The sequence below is a fragment of the Anolis carolinensis genome, chromosome 4, assembly GCF_035594765.1.
Source record: "Anolis carolinensis isolate JA03-04 chromosome 4, rAnoCar3.1.pri, whole genome shotgun sequence".
Lineage (NCBI taxonomy): Eukaryota > Metazoa > Chordata > Lepidosauria > Squamata > Dactyloidae > Anolis > Anolis carolinensis.
In genome coordinates this window covers 28,327,396-28,347,029 of record NC_085844.1, presented here as the reverse complement: position 1 = coordinate 28,347,029, position 19,634 = coordinate 28,327,396, and the positions used below count along the sequence as shown (strand labels likewise).

At 37.3% G+C, this 19,634-nt stretch overlaps 1 protein-coding gene across 4 annotated transcripts in view; it reads left to right on the top strand.

Moving 5' to 3' along the window:
* The window catches only part of vps13b (vacuolar protein sorting 13 homolog B), a 389,126-nt gene that overhangs the window by 232,870 nt on the left and 136,622 nt on the right, over nucleotides 1–19,634 (top strand). For 3 of the 4 annotated variants that reach the window (XM_003226609.4, XM_008119485.3, XM_062980141.1), the window contains exons 31-33: nucleotides 3,316–3,519; nucleotides 14,339–14,465; nucleotides 16,108–16,251. In XM_003226609.4, coding sequence (XP_003226657.2) covers nucleotides 3,316–3,519; nucleotides 14,339–14,465; nucleotides 16,108–16,251 — 475 coding nt within the window. Of the gene's footprint in view, nucleotides 1–3,315; nucleotides 3,520–14,338; nucleotides 14,466–16,107; nucleotides 16,252–19,634 lie in introns of those variants that run through there. The other variant, XM_008119487.3, reaches the window with a different exon arrangement.

The following is a 19,634-nucleotide window of genomic DNA, read 5'->3' as shown; positions in this document are numbered from 1 at the left end:
AGTGGTGTTTGAACATTACAGTAGTTATCTTTGCTTTGTATGGATGAGAACACCTACTCTAAGTGGTGGTCTCTGTACTATTGCCAGTCCCTGGACCATTGGCTGCTGGTCTCTGAGCCATTCACAAGCTCCTAGGAAAGTAAGAATTACAGCCAATAAGCACATATATAGTGTCAGTCCCTGGTATGTTGGGGGTTGTGGTGGGAATCAGATAACCCAAGAAGCACTGGATTAGATTTTAAAATTGCAGGATGCTTGTTTTAGGGTTGTGTCAGAGAAGGTACCTGCACAGGAACCCTTCTCTAACAGCTTCTCTAATTCTGAGCTGAAAAAAGAAAAAGTAAGGCATAAAAAAATTTAAATGGGAAACATAGTAAGTGCATGTCAGCAGTTTTTCTCCTTGCAAAGTTTTTATACCTGATTACTCAAATACTTTGGAAACATGATTGCTTCTGTGTATGAGTGAAGTGTGGAATTAGTTGAAAATAGAAACAGTACATATGTGGTCTTTGAATTATGCTGAAGGGCGGGTTAGAGTACATCCATATTGCATATTTTATCTTCATAGCAACCCTGTAAACAGTATATTAGGCTAAGGCACAGTGGCTTTTCCAGTATCACCCAGGGAGCTTTTAGCTGCAGAACAATACTATCTAAACTATATATCCTACCTATGTAATCTCTGACTTTGGAAAGTGAAGAAATGTGTGAAAGTGGGACTTCCTATAATAAATATGATTAAATTATACATAATTATTATTTATATCCTTTTTCAAAATTTACATTTTTTTGTTTCGGGTTTCTATGGCCTTTTATAATTCTCAACTGACCTGTAAGGGAATACATTTGACTTTATTTCAATAAACCTCTGATTTATGGCAATTCAGCTGTGAGTAGTAACTGTTTCAACATGAGTTTTTTCTTGTGTAAACATACAAAATGCCCGACCCAGACTAAATCAATTTAAAAAGGAAAACATTAAAGTTATGTTTCCTGTTACATGCTTAAGGTCTTCTTTGGGTGCATTACATTACTGTATTATTTACCCTCTATAGTGGGCTTTTGGTTTGTTCTCCAATGCCACCTGCAAGAGGATGGTAGATCATGTAGGAAACAATAAAAAGTAGGTTTAATTTTAAATATCACAGCAATTAGATAAGGTTTTGTACTGGATATCAGGAAGTCTCTAGCATTGCTTGTTTTCCAGATTTCAGTTTGAATTTATGTTTGCATGCTGGTTTTCATGTTAAAGAATTCAGTGAGATGACGTTAAAAAGGAAAGTGCATTGAGTTTGGTTGCATACTAGAAACTTGTGAAGAGAAACAGACTGAAAACCTATTCTCATGCCCAGAGTACACAACTACAATGAATATACCTGAGCTTGATCGATATGTTTCCTGCCTCATAATGTGGCAAAATTATATAGTTATGAATTTCTTACTTTTATACTGAGTAGAAAGGAGATGATTGTAAGTTGGAGAGAAAATAATATCTCAATTTTTATGGATGGATTATCACTTTGATCAAGTGAATCAGACTTTTTCTAAAACAGTGGGCCGGTAAAGATTATCAGAGGAAGCTAAGTACACTCTACCAAGTTACTTTTTTTGCCCCATTTATCTCATTTTTGTCTATATTCTGTGCTAGTAGCTCTCCAATATTTGAAAAAAGGATGTTGTTTAGCTCCATTAGCAGATACAAGCAGTTGAATCTTGCGCTTTCTGCACTCAACCATATGCTCTCCTGCTGAGCTATAAGCCTTCCCCAAATAGTTTAATTACAAAGATGGATGGGACTAGAGTTTCCCATGTATATTTCTGCTGACACATTTTGATGTACTGATGTACTGTACCAAAGAGATTTCTTGAAAAGTGGGTTATTTTAATTTACGCATGAGCTCTTAGCCATCTTCTAACTCTTTGGGCTTCTTCTTCTTGGACTTATCTTTGTTTTCTAAGAAGTTACAAAACATAAGATGGGATGATCATTATTTGGAAGAAGACCTGTGATAAATGTGACCTTTTTTTTTGATGATAACCTAGGTCTTATCAGAATTTTTCTATTAGTTGTTGCATCTGTATCAGTGCATCCTATTTGGCTCTTCATGTGCATGTATTCCAACTTGGATGCCACTGTTGAAGTAAAATCAACCCCTCCCTCTTAGAATTTGTAGTGGATGAATTGCTATTGCTGACACCCAGATAAGTGTTCTGTTGAAGGGAATTGTTGCCTGGTAAAAAAAAAAACAAAGAGCAGGGAATGGCTGATGTTCTGTTTGTGCTTTACTTTGGGAATCCTGAGAACATCTGAATTCCTACAAATGGGAATAGTATACTGGATTAGATGGACTTTTATTCAGTATTATTCTTATTATGTATTAAAAGTTAAATGATAAACTGTTAGTAAACAGAGGTTTTTTTAATCCTTTCTGAAATGTATTAGATGGGACTAAATACATGACAGTTTCAAATTTCCCTTTCTAACCAAGTTTGCTAAATTAGGGTGTATCAGGCAGTTCCAGAATATTCTAGTTAAAACAGATGTTCTAGATCAATGATTCCCAACCTTTGGTTCTCCAGATGTTTTGGACTTTAACTCCCAGAAATCTCAACCAGCTTACAGGCAGTTAGGAATTGTGGGAGCTGAAGTTCAAAATGCCCGGAGAACCAATGGTTGGGAACCACTGTACTAGATCCTTCTTAGTCTAGTTTTCATCCAGCTTTGGGGCTTAGGCCATTTTTGTTCCCTTCAGACAGAAAACTCTGCAAGACATAGCAGAAGTTTGGCCTTTTTAATATTCCTCGACTTCTCAAAGGCTTTTGATACAATCTGAAAGGGGATGGGGCAGAACTGATTGTTGTAGTTATTCCTCTGGTACCTGATAGGTAGGTAGGTCCCAAAGACAGGACTTGTTTCTATCCATGCCTTGTGTTTAGCAGGTGGATAAAGTTTTCCCTCATAATTAATATTAAGCTTAATTCTGTAGCTCAAAATTTTAAGGAGGAATAGTCAAAGGGAAACAGAAAATAGAAGGAACTGAGTAATCTTTAGGTTATGAAAAAGGAAAAGCAAAATTCTCAAATTCTCTGTAGCCGATGGAGAGTCCAGGTTGGTATATCCTTGATATTATTGCTTGAAAACAAGGAATCAGTTCCCTCATAATTCTACATCCTCTGACTAATGACTGTCTTGACCCAGTGCAACTCGGAAATTAATCCCGTTCACTGATTATGGCCTTAAAGTACAGATGGAAAGTACAAATAAAAATGATAGAAACGTTTCCTTAACCTTTCCATTTCTTTCTGTCTTCATAGGAGAGCACTAAATCTGGGGATTCTTCGTGATCCTGGTTCAGAGGTTGAAGACAGACAATATCAAGTAGATCTTCAGTCCATCAACATTGGTACTGCTCAGTGGGATCAGCTGAAGCCCGAGAAAGAGAACGGTAAAGGCAGGACAGTGCCAGAGAATGAGCGGAATTCTCAGAATCCAGCGCTTGAGTGGAATATGGCAAGTAGGTAAGAAACTACTTGAAAAACAACACCTTTTGAGTAAAAACATTACGACAATAGCATTATATATATCTGAGTTAACCGCTTTGGTAGTTTTACTTTCAGCTATGTGTTTGCATTCTATTTCAAACATGTTTTTCATGAACAAAGGATCTGAACAGTACATTTCAAATAGTTGTTTGTAGCATTGTTTCACTATAATCACCATACAGATACAGTTATGTCTACATTTCCATAATAGCTTATTATATGGCCATAAAATCTAACTCGAGGCTAAAACCTGGCATTCACATTTCCAGTCTATGAACAACAGAGTTATTATCCCCTTTTGTACTTCTATAGAGTTTGAACAAAACCAGTTTAGACATTTTTAAGCCATCAGAGGAAAAAAAGATTTTCCTCAATTGGCTCCAAACCAATTCTTGTGCTTCTGTAAATGAAAACAGCTGCCATTTCTGAAATGACAAATTTCCGTTGATTTGTTGATATGCAAAAGAAAGCTTCCAGCTCAAATCTGCTTGAAAATGTTACTTTGACATCTTCCATTTTTGATTATGCTGGTAGACTTTGATGGTTTTCCAAGTGAGAGGTCACAGTAGTCCTGTGCAGATGACAAGTTGTGTTCAATGAACACAGGAGAAGGAATTGGGATTGTGCCTGCTGAACAAAGCCTGTGTAAACTTTGTCTGCACAATTTCTACCCTGCAAAAATATTGACTACGGGTCTCATAGAGAGAATTTGCATACAGAGGCTCTTTTCAGAAGATGAAGTGGCTGTGCAAAGGGCTAATGGATGCAGTCTTTCCATCCATTTATTGTACATACTTAAATGCTCAAAATGTGGTAAGGAGTTTGTTACATGTCTGAAAGATTAAAGAGTAAGCGATAAAGGACTGCATTAAGTGAAAGCGTAATTTCAAGATAATATTATGAAAGGTTTTTGCCCTTTTATTTTCATAGACAATTATCCAAATTGAGTACTGACATATGGGATCCTAAATTAGTCCAGTAAATAAATATTAAATATATAGAGATAAAAACAACTTGGCGAAGTTGACCTCAGAAGGGATGGCAAAAGTTGTTTCCTATTTGAAGAGTCAAGCCTAGCGAACATAAGATCAGTTGGATCATCTAAAAGACCGGTTTACTTCAGCAATATATTCACATATTGTACAACCAGCACAATCTATGGGAGGTCCAAAAACAAGACATGCATACAAGAGCACACTCCTATTTGTGCTCTCTAGTACTTTCTGTAGTATTTTGGGTACTACAGAAAAAAATATATATTAGAAGCCACTAATAGTTAAGTCAGTGTTTAAAGCAGTGTTTAAGTCGCATCCCTGCATTTTGCATAAGTGTATTCCACGGTTTTATGTGATAGCTAAGGAAATACTCCTACAGTATTCCTAAATTCCTGGCTGCCATTTCAGTTGATTACCCTGTATTCTAGTGTGATGAGAGACAAAGACAAATCTGTTCACCACGTCATGCATAATTTTATACATCTCTATCATGTTTTGACTTATTTTCCCTTTTCTTAAACTAAACTGCCCCATTGTAACATTACTTGACAGAGGAGTTGCTCAGCCATCTTCCTATCTTTTCCAGTTCTGCAATTCTTTTGTGTTCTGGTGAACAGAACTTTTCGTGTTATTCCAACTATATAGATTAGGAGCCTTCTTTAGGATAACATGTTGGACATCTGTTTTAAGATCACTTAGAAATTTACATTGAAACCTATTATTGTTGTTAGCCTTCAAGTCATTTCTGGATTTATGGCAACTCTAAGGCCACCATGTTTTCTTTGAAGTTTGCCTTTACACTTGCCCTAGGTCACCCAGTGTGTGGCCATGGCCGAGCAGGAATTTGAACCCTGGTTTCCAGAGTTGTAGTCTAATGTTCAAACCAGTACTTTTTTTAAAAACCTATTGTACTATTGCTTTACAAATGTACTGTATAATTAGACTCTTATGCAGGTGATGCTTTTGTAATTGACAAGGCACCTGTGTTAATAAGTGGCTCTTTTTGAAAATGTGTTTTCATGGAAATGTCCATGTGTGAACATTGCAAGAGAAAAAATTGTCTATGATATGTAAACAAAAATAGAGACCAAGATGTACTTGGTGAGCTATAGTAGTATATGTAGCTTGAAATGGGGATAGCAAGAGAGAAATACTGTATTTCTTCCGTTCTAAAGCCCCATCTACACTGCCATATAATCCAGTTTCTGAATCCAGGTTATCTGCTTTAAGCAGAATTTTATTTATTTATTTATACCCCATCTTTCTCCCCATGCGGACTTAGGCGGCCAACAATCCCACACTTTGGTAATAGCTTTAGAAACAATACAAACATTAAGAAACAGTTCAATAATACTGTGTGGATTAAGTTAAAAACAGATTAAAATATAATAAATTCACTTAAATTAGCCTTTAAAATTCACAATCCCCCTCCCAAATTCCACCCACACTTCCCAGGCAGCATGTATGTATATATGTAAATGTATAACTATATGTATATGTGTCTGTGTGTATATATCTTGATCATACTGGAATTAATATGCATTTTGCAAATGATAGCATCTTAGAATCAAAGAAATGCGGTAACTATGGATGTAATACCCTGTTTACCCGAAAATAAGACATCCCCAGAAAATAAGACCTAGTAGAGGTTTTGCTAAATTGCTAAATATAAGGCCTCCCCTGAAAGTAAGATCTAGCAAAGTTTTTGTTTGGAAGCATGCCCGCCAGACAGAACACCAGAACACCAAAGGAGGCGATAGGGCCATTGCAAGGAGAAGATGGGGTGATGGCGACAGGGGACAGGGAAAAGGCAGAACTACTTAATGCCTTCTTTGCCTCGGTCTTCTCACAAAAAGAAAGCCATCTTCAACCTCAGCAACATGGAATGGACGAAGGATTGGGGGAAATCCAACCCCAAATAGGGAAACAAGTTGTCCAGGAACACCTGGCCACTCTAAACGAATTCAGGTCCCCAGGGCCAGATCAGCTACATCCAAGAGTACTGAAGGAACTAGCGGAAGTTATTTCAGAACCACTGGCAATTATCTTCGAGAGTTCTTGGAGAACGGGAGAAGTCCCAGCAGATTGGAGGAGGGCGAATGTGGTCCCTATCTTCAAGAAGGGAAAAAAGAACGACCCAAACAATTACCGTCCGGTCAGCCTCACATCAATACCAGGCAAAATTCTGGAAAAGATCATTAAAGAAGTGGTCTGCGAACACTTAGAAACAAATGCGGTCATTGCTAACAGTCAACACGGATTTACCAAAAACAAGTCATGCCAGACTAATCTGATCTCTTTTTTCGATAGAGTTACGAGTTGGGTCGATACAGGGAATGCTGTGGATGTAGCGTACCTGGATTTCAGTAAGGCCTTCGACAAAGTCCCCCACGACCTTCTGGCAAACAAACTAGTAAAATGTGGGCTAGACAAAACTACGGTTAGGTGGATCTGTAATTGGCTAAGCGAACGAACCCAAAGGGTGCTCACCAATGCGTCATCTTCATCATGGAAAGAAGTGACAAGTGGAGTGCCGCAGGGCTCTGTCCTGGGCCCGGTTCTGTTCAACATCTTTATTAACAACTTAGACGAAGGGTTAGAAGGCACGATCATCAAGTTTGCAGACGACACAAAACTGGGAGGGATAGCTAACACTCCAGAAGACAGGAGCAGAATTCAAAACGATCTTGTCAGACTAGAGAGATGGGCCAAAACTAACAAAATGAAGTTCAACAGGGACAAATGCAAGATACTTCACTTCGGCAGAAAAAATGGAAATCAAAGATACAGAATGGGGGACGCCTGGCTTGACAGCAGTGCGTGCGAAAAAGACCTTGGAGTCCTTGTGGACAACAAGTTAAACATGAGTCAACAATGTGATGCGGCTGCTAAAAAAGCCAATGGGATTCTGGCCTGCATCAATAGGGGAATAGCGTCTAGATCCAGGGAAGTTATGCTCCCCCTCTATTCTGCCTTGGTCAGACCACACCTGGAATACTGTGTCCAATTTTGGGCACCACAGTTGAAGGGAGATGTTGACAAGCTGGAAAGCGTCCAGAGGAGGGCGACTAAAATGATTAAGGATCTGGAGAACAAGCCCTATGAGGAGCGGCTTAAAGAGCTTGGCATGTTTAGCCTGCAGAAGAGAAGGCTGAGAGGAGACATGATAGCCATGTACAAATACGTGAAGGGAAGTCATAGGGAGGAGGGAGCAAGCTTGTTTTCTGCTGCCCTGCAGACTAGGACACGGAACAATGGCTTCAAACTGCAGGAAAGGAGATTCCACCTGAACATCAGGAAGAACTTCCTCACTGTGAGAGCTGTTCGACAGTGGAACTCTCTCCCCGGGGCCGTGGTGGAGGCTCCTTCTTTGGAGGCTTTTAAGCAGAGGCTGGATGGCCATCTGTCGGGGGTGCTTTGAATGCGATTTCCTGCTTCCTAGCAGGGGGTTGGACTGGATGGCCCATGTGGTCTCTTCCAACTCTACTATTCTATGATTCTATGATTCTATGTGGGATTGGTAAATGTACATACCATAGAGTGTTGTACATGGAAATAATGGTAATAACAATAATTCACAGTTTGTCTGGTTATGCTGGTTTGTGATGACAACTACTGTACAGTATATAATGTTCATTTCTTTTTTTGTTCAACAATAAATGTGAATTCTTCATGGAAAAATAAGACATCATGGAAAATAAAAACCTAGCGCATCTTTGGGAGCAAAAATTAATATAAGACACTGTCTTATTTTCAGGGAAACACGGTAGTAGCAAAGGAAGGAAGCTGAAATTATAGCTGTTTGCTTCCAAGAAGCTTGTTTTTCTAGTGCTTGGCTTGCAGTGGATCCTGAGGGCCAAGTAACTCTAGTAAGTCTGGCTTGGTCTTGTGAACAGGACAGATTATCATTTAAGTCAGCTCTTCCTTAATGCTTGTGTCCAAGGACACTGAAGTCAGGAATTGGAAAAATAGGCTGCCCAGAGTTCGTACCTTACTTTCCCAAGAGTCTGTCTTCATTCTTTTAGTGTTGCTCCTGACCTTGGAAAGAGTGCAGTGGCTCACATAATGGGCTTTTACATGAGAGAGTGCACAACTTAGTTCCAGCCACATTCACTTTGTTATTCTGAATGGCTTTTCTTCTCAGTAGGTTTTTCCAATTCTGGTCTCCAAATTGTCAGATTTTTTTAAACATGTATTTTGTTTTAAAATTTGTTTTTCAGATGCAACATGTTAACTGAATGTGACATTACTTAATTTTTAACATTGTTTTTCACATTTATTTATTTTGTGTCAAAATATTGCATAAATAAATAAGTTTAAAACTAATAAAATAAAGGAATCACAAGCAGCTAAATATTTTTAGACCAAAAATGGGCAACAGCAACTGCATTGTCTTCAGCTTTAAACAGTTCTTCCTCTGTGCATGAGGCAGGGCATTGTGGTAAGCATACAGATGCTGACTTGTTTGTTCTGCTCCACAGTTGCACGAGGTGGGGGAGTCTTTTGAGTAGTGCTATTTTGCCAGGTTGTTTTTTGACCTGCCCACTCCACTTCTGAATCTGTTCAGGGACATCCAAGCCCATTCTTGGTTTGTTCCTGGAGGAAGACTCTTATGGGGGGCCATCCAGTTGGAATTGCCTGATTTTGCTGTCCACAAGGATATTCTTGCTGTTGCTGGAGGGACATTTAGAGGAGTGATGGTTCTCATGAAACATTTTCTTTTTCAAATGCAACATATTAACTCAGCCTCATGGACCATTTTAAAGTCATACTTGTTTGCCCCCTTTTTTGGGAAACCTATGTATATGTGTGTGTGTGTTTGAGAACTAAAAACATGTTACCCTTGTTTCAGTCTATAATGGCTTTTAATAGCAATTCTATAAAATCTGCAAAAGTGCAGTTTATGGTGGAAACACTAACATGATAACTCGTAACTGTGATCATGATAACTCTATAGCATGCACATTTGAAGACTAAACCACAGGTGGGGCAAAGCTATCAGATTCTCTGAAAAAGAGCTTTTAAAGGCTTGGCAAATGATTCATTGTTCTTATCTATTAGATGAAATAAAATGTGCTGATGCTTCTAACTCTTGACATAAAACATCAAAAACTTCTCTGGAGCTTTCAGTTGAAGCACTTAAGGGTTGAATCAATGACAGTAGTTTAAATGATTGAGGCATATTTAGCTTTTAACTGTTATCAGGAAGACCAGATAATGGTCAGGCTGTAAGAGAATTAGATCATGGTGCACTCCTGCATCAAAGTAAATTAAGAAAGAGCCTGCAAGTTTTTTGGAAGATAATTTTCGACCCTTAAAAAGATTTATAAACACAATGCATATGTGCCACATAAGGTCCTATATGTCTTATTTCAAAGAGTTTCAGATATATCTGGCACTTCCTAGCCAGAATCCTATTGGAGTAATGGTCCACATTAGTGCCCTTTTTGCAGGATTATACAGCAGGAGTGCAGGAAAACAGGGAAAATAATTGGGGCTGTAGTTGGAAGATGATGATTCTCAGGTAGCTTGTTTCTTTAATTCCTGTCTTCTGGGTGTTTTAGAAAGCTTGAAAAAATAACTTTTTATGCCCCCCTCCTACTTGTCCTCCAGGCTAGCACAGAAGCCAGGCATTGCTGAAATAGGTTGCCTAGGAACTGGCTACTTTTTTCCCAACAGTGGCTTTGCTAATTTTCCCTGCCCCAACCCCATACGCTGGATACATTTTTATTTCAGCCATTGTTGCAATATCTGTACTGCCATGCTAGCAATGACATAGCTACAATGAATCCTATCAGTAGGATCTTGGCCTAAATATTCTTGAGTTATTTATGGATATAGAAGTGGTTTCAAATACATTGTGAGTGATCCGCATGTGGAAAACATAAACCAGGAATGGAAAGTATAAGTGGATTTCATAGAAAAGCTCTGACAAAAGAATACTATCAGGTCTTACACTCTGATATATCTTGCAAAAACATGTGGCTGTTCAACTATGCAGGTTTTCCTTGATCCAGGTTCAAATGTACCATATGCTAATCAATAGTAAAAAAGTATTTTTAATTTTATTGGAAAATATTTTGTTAGACGTTGCTAATTTAAAACAAAACAATGCTGCTTTAATAGCTTTTTGCAGTAAATAGGACAGCTGTATCAGTTTCATCTATTTTCCAGCATGGCTGCATGACTTAGGTGTCCCATATGACTTATGTGCACAACTGTAATATGCTGCACGCAACTAATATACTATCTATCTGTCTAAGTCAGTGGTTCTCAACCTGTGGGCCGCAGCCCAGCAGCGGGCCATGAGAATGAAAATCTGGTCCGTGAACCTTCTTCCTCTTCATTTATTTATTTTTTTATTTCCACGCCTTTCCACAGAGCTGACTACTGCATTGGATAGACCACATCAGCTCTAGATGATTAAATATGGTTTTCTGTGGGCGAGCAGATGGCAACTACTGGATGGCATACGTTTTGTATCAGAAACCAGAGCTGATGTGGTCTATCAAAGTGCAATTTTCTGAATCAGCACCCCAAATAACCAAACCGAATCTAAAGTTGACCAAAAACTGATTTGGTCTCTGATCAAAGTGGTCCCTGTTCAAATGGTCCCTGTTCAAAATGGGCCACTGTCAAGTGGGCTCTGGTAAAAAAAAAAAAAGGTTGGGAACCACTCGTCTAAGTCAAAGTATTATGTTTATTGGTTGGTTGATCTGGACTAAACCTGGCAGACATACTCTTCATTACTAAAATTAAAATAATCGAGGGGTTTCAACTGGAAAACCCATCACACTTTGAGAGAGAGTCCCTAAAAATACAAAATATATATGTAGAGCTCAGATGAGAGTAGTATATACAGACAAAGGCTACCTCAGAGGGAGAAATGAGAAATGTAGAATGCCAACCCTAGGCATAGAGATATTTTCAGACATTTTAACGTGCACGTGCTATTGAGGGGGCGGGCCACAACAGCCTCTATGAGGGGAGTGTGTGTGTGTCTTTGCAGTCCCTCTCTGCTGGCACCATTTCGGCTTGCAGCAAGCCAAAGTCTGCCCGACCCTCTCTACCAGGGTTTGAACTGGACCCTGCGAGTTCTGTGAATACCAGATACATATGGTCGTTTACTTAATAACAATCATGGTCTATACCATTACTATGTATGGACCCATTTCATTGTTTTCTCAGGATCGTCCTCTAAACAGATGTTCTTTAAAAGAATCTGAAGACTGACAGCTACTTTAATATTTGTGAGAGGCTTGTCTTCCTTTTAAAGATATAAATATGTAATAGAGGCCTAAATAGAACCCACAATGAATAAACTGTAGTCATAATACTGTCACTACACCATTCCTTATTGAAGATGCTCATGTGTAAAGTTAGCATTTACATAGAGTATAGTGATAGTACTGTATGAACGACTTAGTAAAGAGAGTTTAAGTTTCTTTTTTACCTAGGGTCAAAAGAAGGATCTCTCTTTTATATATATCTTTTTCTTTACATCTGCATTATTTCCAGCACTTGTTTTATCCCCTTCCTAGAGACACATCTAAATATGCTGAGGCCAACAAATCCTGGTTGTAAGAAAATTAGCACACTGAACATTCTTCCCTTTTTCTGGACATCATTGTGAAAGTACAAATAAAAATGCAAATGCTGAAAATATCAATTCTGCTCAGATTTTGATTTTGCCATTTATTTATTTTCAGTTGATACGAATATCCATGAACTTAATTTAAACCAGTCATATAATCAGTAGCAAAACTATACTCTCAATGGAATAGATATGTCACCATTGTCTGTTAGTAGTCTCTTTCTTTTTATCTGAATAGAACCTTTGCCCTTCCCATGTTAGCCCAGTGTGGAATGACAAAACTGCTAACTACAGTACTGGATTGTGGCAGCAATAAGTGTATTATAAAAGTTATGTAATATGAGTGATAGGAGGCAATAGGTGGAAAAATGGTTGAAATGAAACCAGATAAAGAGAGCGCTAGCAGACAAGCAAATGAACACACAAAAAAGGAGATTGCATTCTCAACTAAATTGCTTATTTGAATAATTATAAATGTGATTTCCAGAGCTAGCACTTTGTATGCTCCCTTTCTTATTTGGCTGACAGGCAAAGTCTGGAATGGTTGATTTACATTTCACCTAATCCGAATATTTTTCAGCTTTGCCATTTTACACATTCACTCCGAGTTTTAAAAGTTGTAAAACAGTAGCAGGAGTGGCAGCTTTTAATGTTTGTTGCAGTAGGAGTGGAAGAAAACAAATTGATTGTGTTTGTTTCTTCTGCTAAAACTATTCAGTGCACCATGCCGCCTAATTACAATTACAATATGTATATGTATGAAAACCACATAATTAAGATAAATTGAAATCAAAGTTAAGGAAACAGTTTCTAAAGCCAACCACAACATATATTACAAATAACACTTCAAAACAAAACACAGAAACCAAGCAGCTGTAAAGATCAAAGGTCTTACATGTTAAAGCCAGCATCAGTACTCATTGACCATTATTGCCTATTGAAAAAGCCAATGTGATTCTAGGCTGCTTCAAAAGGAGCATAGTGTCTTGATTTATCCTGCTTTGGTCAGACTTCACCTGAAATACTGTGTCCTGGGTTCCACAATTCAAGAAGGATATTGACAAGGTGGAATGTGTCCAGAGAGGAGTGGCCAAAATGCTAACAGGCCTGGAAGGCAAGCCCTATGAGGAGCCTCTTTGGGAGCTGGGTATGTGTAGTCTGGAGGAGAGATGGTTAAGCAGGGGCATGATAACCATGTTTAACTAACTGAAAGAATGTAGAATTGAGAAGGGAAAAAGCTTGTTTTTGGCTCCTCCAGAGACTAAGACATGAAGTAATAGACTCAAACTCAAGGAAGAAAGATTCCACTAAAACTTCCTGACAGTAAAGAGCTTGTTCAACTGTGAAATGAACTGCCTTGGAGTGTAGTGGAGTTTCTTCCTCTGGAGATTTTAAAATCAGAAGCTGAATGGTCATATGTCAGGAATGCTTTGCTTGTATATTCCTGCATGACAGGGAGTTGCACTGGATGGCCCTTGCGGTCTCTTCTGATTCTATGATTTTATTAAATAGATTGAAAATACGCACGCACATTTGAAAATAAAGCATTTAATTTGAAAAGGATTGCCTCAGAGATGTTGCATGCTTTTGCTTTCCTATTTCATCTATGGCTTTTAAACCATAGAAGCTAGAAGAAACAAAACTTCTGCTTAAGCTCAAAAGAAGCTTCCTTATACAGACCCTGAACCATTGGTCCATCAAACATAGTATTATAGACTCTGGCTCACAGTGAATCTCCAAGATGCCAAAATATTTTCGCCCTTCCATATGAGATCCTTTCAAAGCTATAAATGCCAGCCCTAAAGAGGCACCTCTGCCTCCATGTTAAAAAAGAAGGTGGACAGCTACCTGCTTGGGATGCCCAAGCTGGATTCCTGCATTGAGTTTGAGGTTGAAGACATGGCTTATGGGTCCCCTCCAACTTTGTGATTTTGTCCTTCAATACGTATAGCATGTATTCTGACACTGATTTATGTTTTCTCCCCTGAACTTTTGTTCTTGCAGCAATGTTCCTGTTACTAGCAAAACAAACCTCTGATGTAGACATTTATCATCAAAACAGATTCTCTCTGTCCACTTTCTGCTTACAGATATTTCAGTCTTTTCACTAGACGAAGAAATGAATGTTTCAACTCTTTACAAATCTAGGCAACCTTATTCCTGCCTCAATAATGTGTAATCCATGTTGATTTTATTTTTATTTTAGCATAAAGCGGCATCAAGAAAGGAGAGCTATTTTAACCCCAATTTTAACAGACTTTACAGTACGAATAACTGCAGCTCCTGCCATCATTTTCACAAAAGTAATTTCACCAGAGAATTTGCACACAGAGGTTAGTGTTTAGTCGCTTTACTTCCAGGGCTTCATTGGTTATTCTAATTGTCGAGATGCTACATTATGTTGTGTTAAAATAAGGCATTACATTCCACTGTGTTGCTACATAGCATTGCAAACATTGCTAGCTGAGGAAATTTCCTTCTATGTGCCCCCTGAATTTGCTCATGAAGTTTTGGGGTGGCCCTCCAGAGCAGGCTTGAAGGGACAGGATTTGCAGGAGAGAGGAAAGCCCTGCCCATTGAGAAGATTTGCTTGTGAGTTGTTGCCTGAAATACAGTATTTTCCTACCAGGCCAATTTTTGGATTTAACATATAAGATAAGGATAGTGAGATGTGCATGTATCTGTGTTACTCTTTACTTCTTTCTTATTTTTTAGATCTGTAATTTTCTGCATTTGCACTCTATGTTTGTAATTGGACGTGTAAGAAATTTGCTCCATATCTTACTTAAGTTGTTCCTTCAATTGTTTAATGTAAAACACTAACACAGTGTTAATCCAAAGGCTAGTTCATGCCTAGGCTATGGATCCATGGCATGCAAACAATATGCACCTAAGCAATTTGGTCTAGTTTAAATGAAATGCCAGCTGGGTGGAATGGCTCATCAATATATTTTTTTTTCTTACATCATCATCATTACATCAGTTCTGAGTAGGAGATTTTTAGACACTTGTTCAGATTTTATACATTCTTCAAACTTAGACCATTTAAGAAAGGGCCTCAGATCCTTTCACTAGAAATAATGAGAATTAAATTTGGAATGAAGAAACGCTAAACGTGCAATACATGTCAGGCCTGCTGAGCTGTGGCTCTCAACTGTGTTGACTGCTACTACATATTTGCTGGAATAAGGATTTAAAGAAAAATATTAGATGAGTTTAGGGAATTGTCGAACTATAGAGTGAAAATAACAGATGAATGTTACTGTTTTCTGTCAAGAATGTAACATTTTTGGCTGCTCTAAATCTTCCTGAATCTGTTCTCTCAGTGATGAAGGGAGGTTCTGTTATAGATTAGCAAGAATTTCAGTAATGATGTATGTGCCCTACAAGATGGGGTATGAGCTTCTGCTGAACAAGGAAACTTGCTTATCTTCTGCTTTCCATGTCAGAAATAATTTGCCAAAAATGGTCAAAAGCTATTGTTGGGTATCTATTGTTAAAATCATAAATCAAAAGTAATTTAACTTTAATTCTGCCAAGATTTCAACAGTGATTTACAGGAAGCTGTAAATCAATTAAATAAGTTATAGTTGTCAGCCAAAATGAATTGTTACTCATACATACACAACTGAAAAGGGAGAATTGTAAGGATCTGCCAAGAAAATGAATAAGACAGAATAAAATTTGGGGCAACAAAGGAACAGGACCTCACACAGGAATCACATGAAACAAACACAATGTAGCTTTACTCATTACATTTCCTGTTGGAGGCATTATAGTATGTTACCCTACCACTCCTCCACCTGATTTTCCTTTGCAAATCATGAACAGTACTTTTCTGGCTGAAGAGGTTAGGAAATATTACTAATTCAAATTTAAAAGCATAAATAGTCTATACTGTGTTTGGTTAGAAACACAAATTGCATAATTGTGTAAAAACAGCCGGTATTATGTTTTCCAAACTTCTTTTCACAGGAAATGTTAGTCTGTGGCCATTCTTTGGAAGTGAACATGACAACAAGTTTGGACTTCTTCCTCAGTGTGGCTCAAGTGCAACTCCTACAGCAGTTAATACAAGCCAATATGATTGGATTAGAACCATGTAATAAAGCTACAGAGGTAATGTCTATAACCAGGTTTTTTCAGGGGTTCTGTGGCTATTATTTTTAAACACATTTAAAGCTACATTTTTTGTGGAAATATGGCACACCATAATGATTCTATGATAATGGCATATTTTCTGTTGAGCATCCTTGATTTGAACTTCAAAAATGAATAAGTTTCTTTTCTCTATTTGTTAGACATTTATCTTAAGCATCCTTTAGAAATCCTATCTTACATAGTCCCGCATGCCCAAATCTATAACTGCTTAGTTTCATGAATACAGTAGAGTCTCACTTATCCAACATAAACAAGCCGGCAGAACATTGGATAAGCGAATATGTTGGATAATAAGGAGGGATTAAGGAAAAGCCTATTAAACATCAAATTAGGTTATGATTTTAACAATTAAGCACCAAAACATCATGTTATACAACAAATTCGACAGAAAAAGTAGTTCAATACGCAGTAATGCTATGTAGTAATTACTGTATTTATGAATTTAGCACCAAAATATCACGATGTATTGAAAATATTGACTACAAAATGCGTTGGATAATCCAGAACGTTGGATAAGTGAGTGTTGGATAAGTGAGACTCTACTGTACTGCAGGATTCACTTGATTCCAAGGGTGAGTGACTCTCAGTAGAATTGAACAACAGTTGTGGAGCTTATTTTGTGCCTGTCTAATAATGTTGGTCAAGGTAAATGTATGTAACTTTAGTTATCAATTATTGATGTGTATGGAAGGTACTGTGGGAAATAAGCATTAACAGAAAAGAGCAGTGCTTTGTTTGTGTTGAACTGCTTAATGCAAGATGTAGAGTGCAACTTTATCTTGGATAGGTTTACAAACATGAGTTCTCTCTCAAAGTAAGTAAACTATGAGAATATTTATAATAAATAGCTTACAAGACAGTGTTTCTAATTTTTGGTGGAATTGACAGAATCATTATGTTGAATGCATGCCCAGAATTTTAATTTAAGGATTATGCTTTTCAGAAGTGTAGAGCAGGCAAATATTCAAATGATTTTCAAAAAGGCATAGATTTATTACATATCCAGACTTTCTTACCCTCTGTCTCTGTCTTGGGATAAATTACTCTTAATTTGATACCTAGCCATACAAATCTTGTACAATTCACTGGGAGTTTTTTTTTCTGGACAAGGTCTTACATGAGAAACATGTATAAAAACGTGTTGATGGATTTCAGTATTGCACCCTTTCTTTGTGTGTGATCATTGTTTTAAGAAAAAAGAGGGGTGTTATGTAAAAGTGGAAATGTTGAGAGTAAATAAATAGAAGATTCAAATGTGGTTGGGGGAAAAAACTCCTTGTGGATGAATAGAAAAATAATCATTCTGAGGGATAACTAATAGGTTTAGTACCAAAGAAGAACCTTGAAGTGGCAAGATGCTTGACGGCTAGGAATCATAATAGTAAAAATTACTCTCCCATGAGATACAAATCTTCTAGCACAAGAAACCATATGAATGCACTGCACTTCTGCCTGGAAAGGGGTGTGTCTCGTGGTTTTGTTCATCTTTAGAACATTGCTTTGTTTCTTCTTATATCCCCAAAAGTGATCCTTTAAATCTCAAACATCTCAGTAGCAGAAGTGGCACAAAAGTAATTTGCACATAGATATGCATGAATTCACACAGGGATAAATTATTCTGTTACCAAAGAGTATACAGGCAATGATCTAAAAATGAACAAGTATAGTAAAATGTTTTCATTGTAGGCTTCTTGTCTTCTCGCTACCAAGGTGGCGAGGGTGACCCTTCAGGTTCAGTTTCCATAATCCCTTTCTGTTGAGTATTCTAGCTGTGGGTGATGGGAGTTGCAGCCCAAAAACATCTGGAGGGTCACAGTTGGCCACCTCTGTTGTCTATGTAAATAATCCTCAAAATTGCTTTTTAGACTTTTATTTCAGCATATGAACTGTCTGAGTAATTGCTGTCACTTTGTGGAATACTGGTAGTTCCTTTTATCTTTTTCTGGGAGGAGATGTGACATTTTATAGCAAAGGGCTTTTGTTTTCCCTTTCCTCCCTCTCAAAGCCTGAAGAAGAACTAATAAAGAGCCAGAAATGTGTTCCTTTTCTATACTCTTTCCAGCTCCCTTTAGAATTTATTTTACCAGAAAAAGGAAGGCCATTTTCTTTTTTCTGAACTGCACACATCTCCTCTAACAGACAAATCTTGGAAGCATCTACAAAGTTCAAAGAAAAACAACAAAATATTATAGTATTTAGATTGATTGATGGTCAAGGTTTTTGAAGTTACATACACATAATTTGACTAGGAAATGACAAATGGAAAACAGCCATAAGTCTTTAAATATAAAAAACTAGGATGTGAATACTGAGAGTCAGAGGGAAGGAGCTTTTAGAACTTAACAAGAGATTACTAGAAATCGGATACTAACATTCAAAGTGATACTGCTTTGTGAGGAGGTATTTGTGTTAAGGAATTAGGATGCATAATTATTATTTTAATTGACTTCTGTTATTATTTTTTTAAAATTAACTTCTTTTAATTAGGCACACAAAATTGTAATGGCCCTTGTCTATTTCTGTTCCATATGATTCTGTTTTCATCTGAATTTTGAATAGTCACTTGGGAGCTATATGATATTTTATAAAAGGATGCTGTTGCTGCATTACAATAATTGCATCATAAGCTTGTTTTAAAATGTGGGCAGGGGAAGCTAAGTGTATCAAGACTGCCTGGGTTAGATGAATTTAGAAGCAATAATTACTTTGTTCACAAATACCAAGTAATCATCATATTAAACCAATTTTTAGAAGAACCATATGTAAGGAACAACATATGTATATGTTTTCTAAATACAGTGTTATAGAGTAAATTAAAAGTTTATATTTTCACAGACTATAAACATATTGTTTAGAGGATTAGATGGGGCCACATAATTAAGACCAAAAATGGTTGCCCTTTCCTTTCATCTAAGTAGCTGCTAAAAAAAAGAAATGTTCCTTTATATAAAGGTAACATTCTAAATTTTGTTTAGTTCCTTGTAGTATATTTCTGAGATTCTAAAATATAGGCAAGTATCTTGTTTTGGTTTAATGTGTTTTGCTAACAATTCTATATTCTTTAGTGCTTGTTTATCTTTAATTAAGACTGATGCATTTAAGAATAGCATAGCAGCTTCTGGGGGATTGTTTGGTAGAAATTAGCATAAGAAAGCTCTCATGGTTCAGTATATTAAAATTTGCTGCACAAAGTCTTACATCACTTAAGGAAATACAAAATTTCAACTAAATCCTTTGTTATGTTACCGCATGGTCAAAATATTTGTTGACAATATGCTGAAGTGAGTATGCTTTTCTCAAAACACTTGCCAGGGTAGGAATTGAGCTAGAAGCAGGAGGAA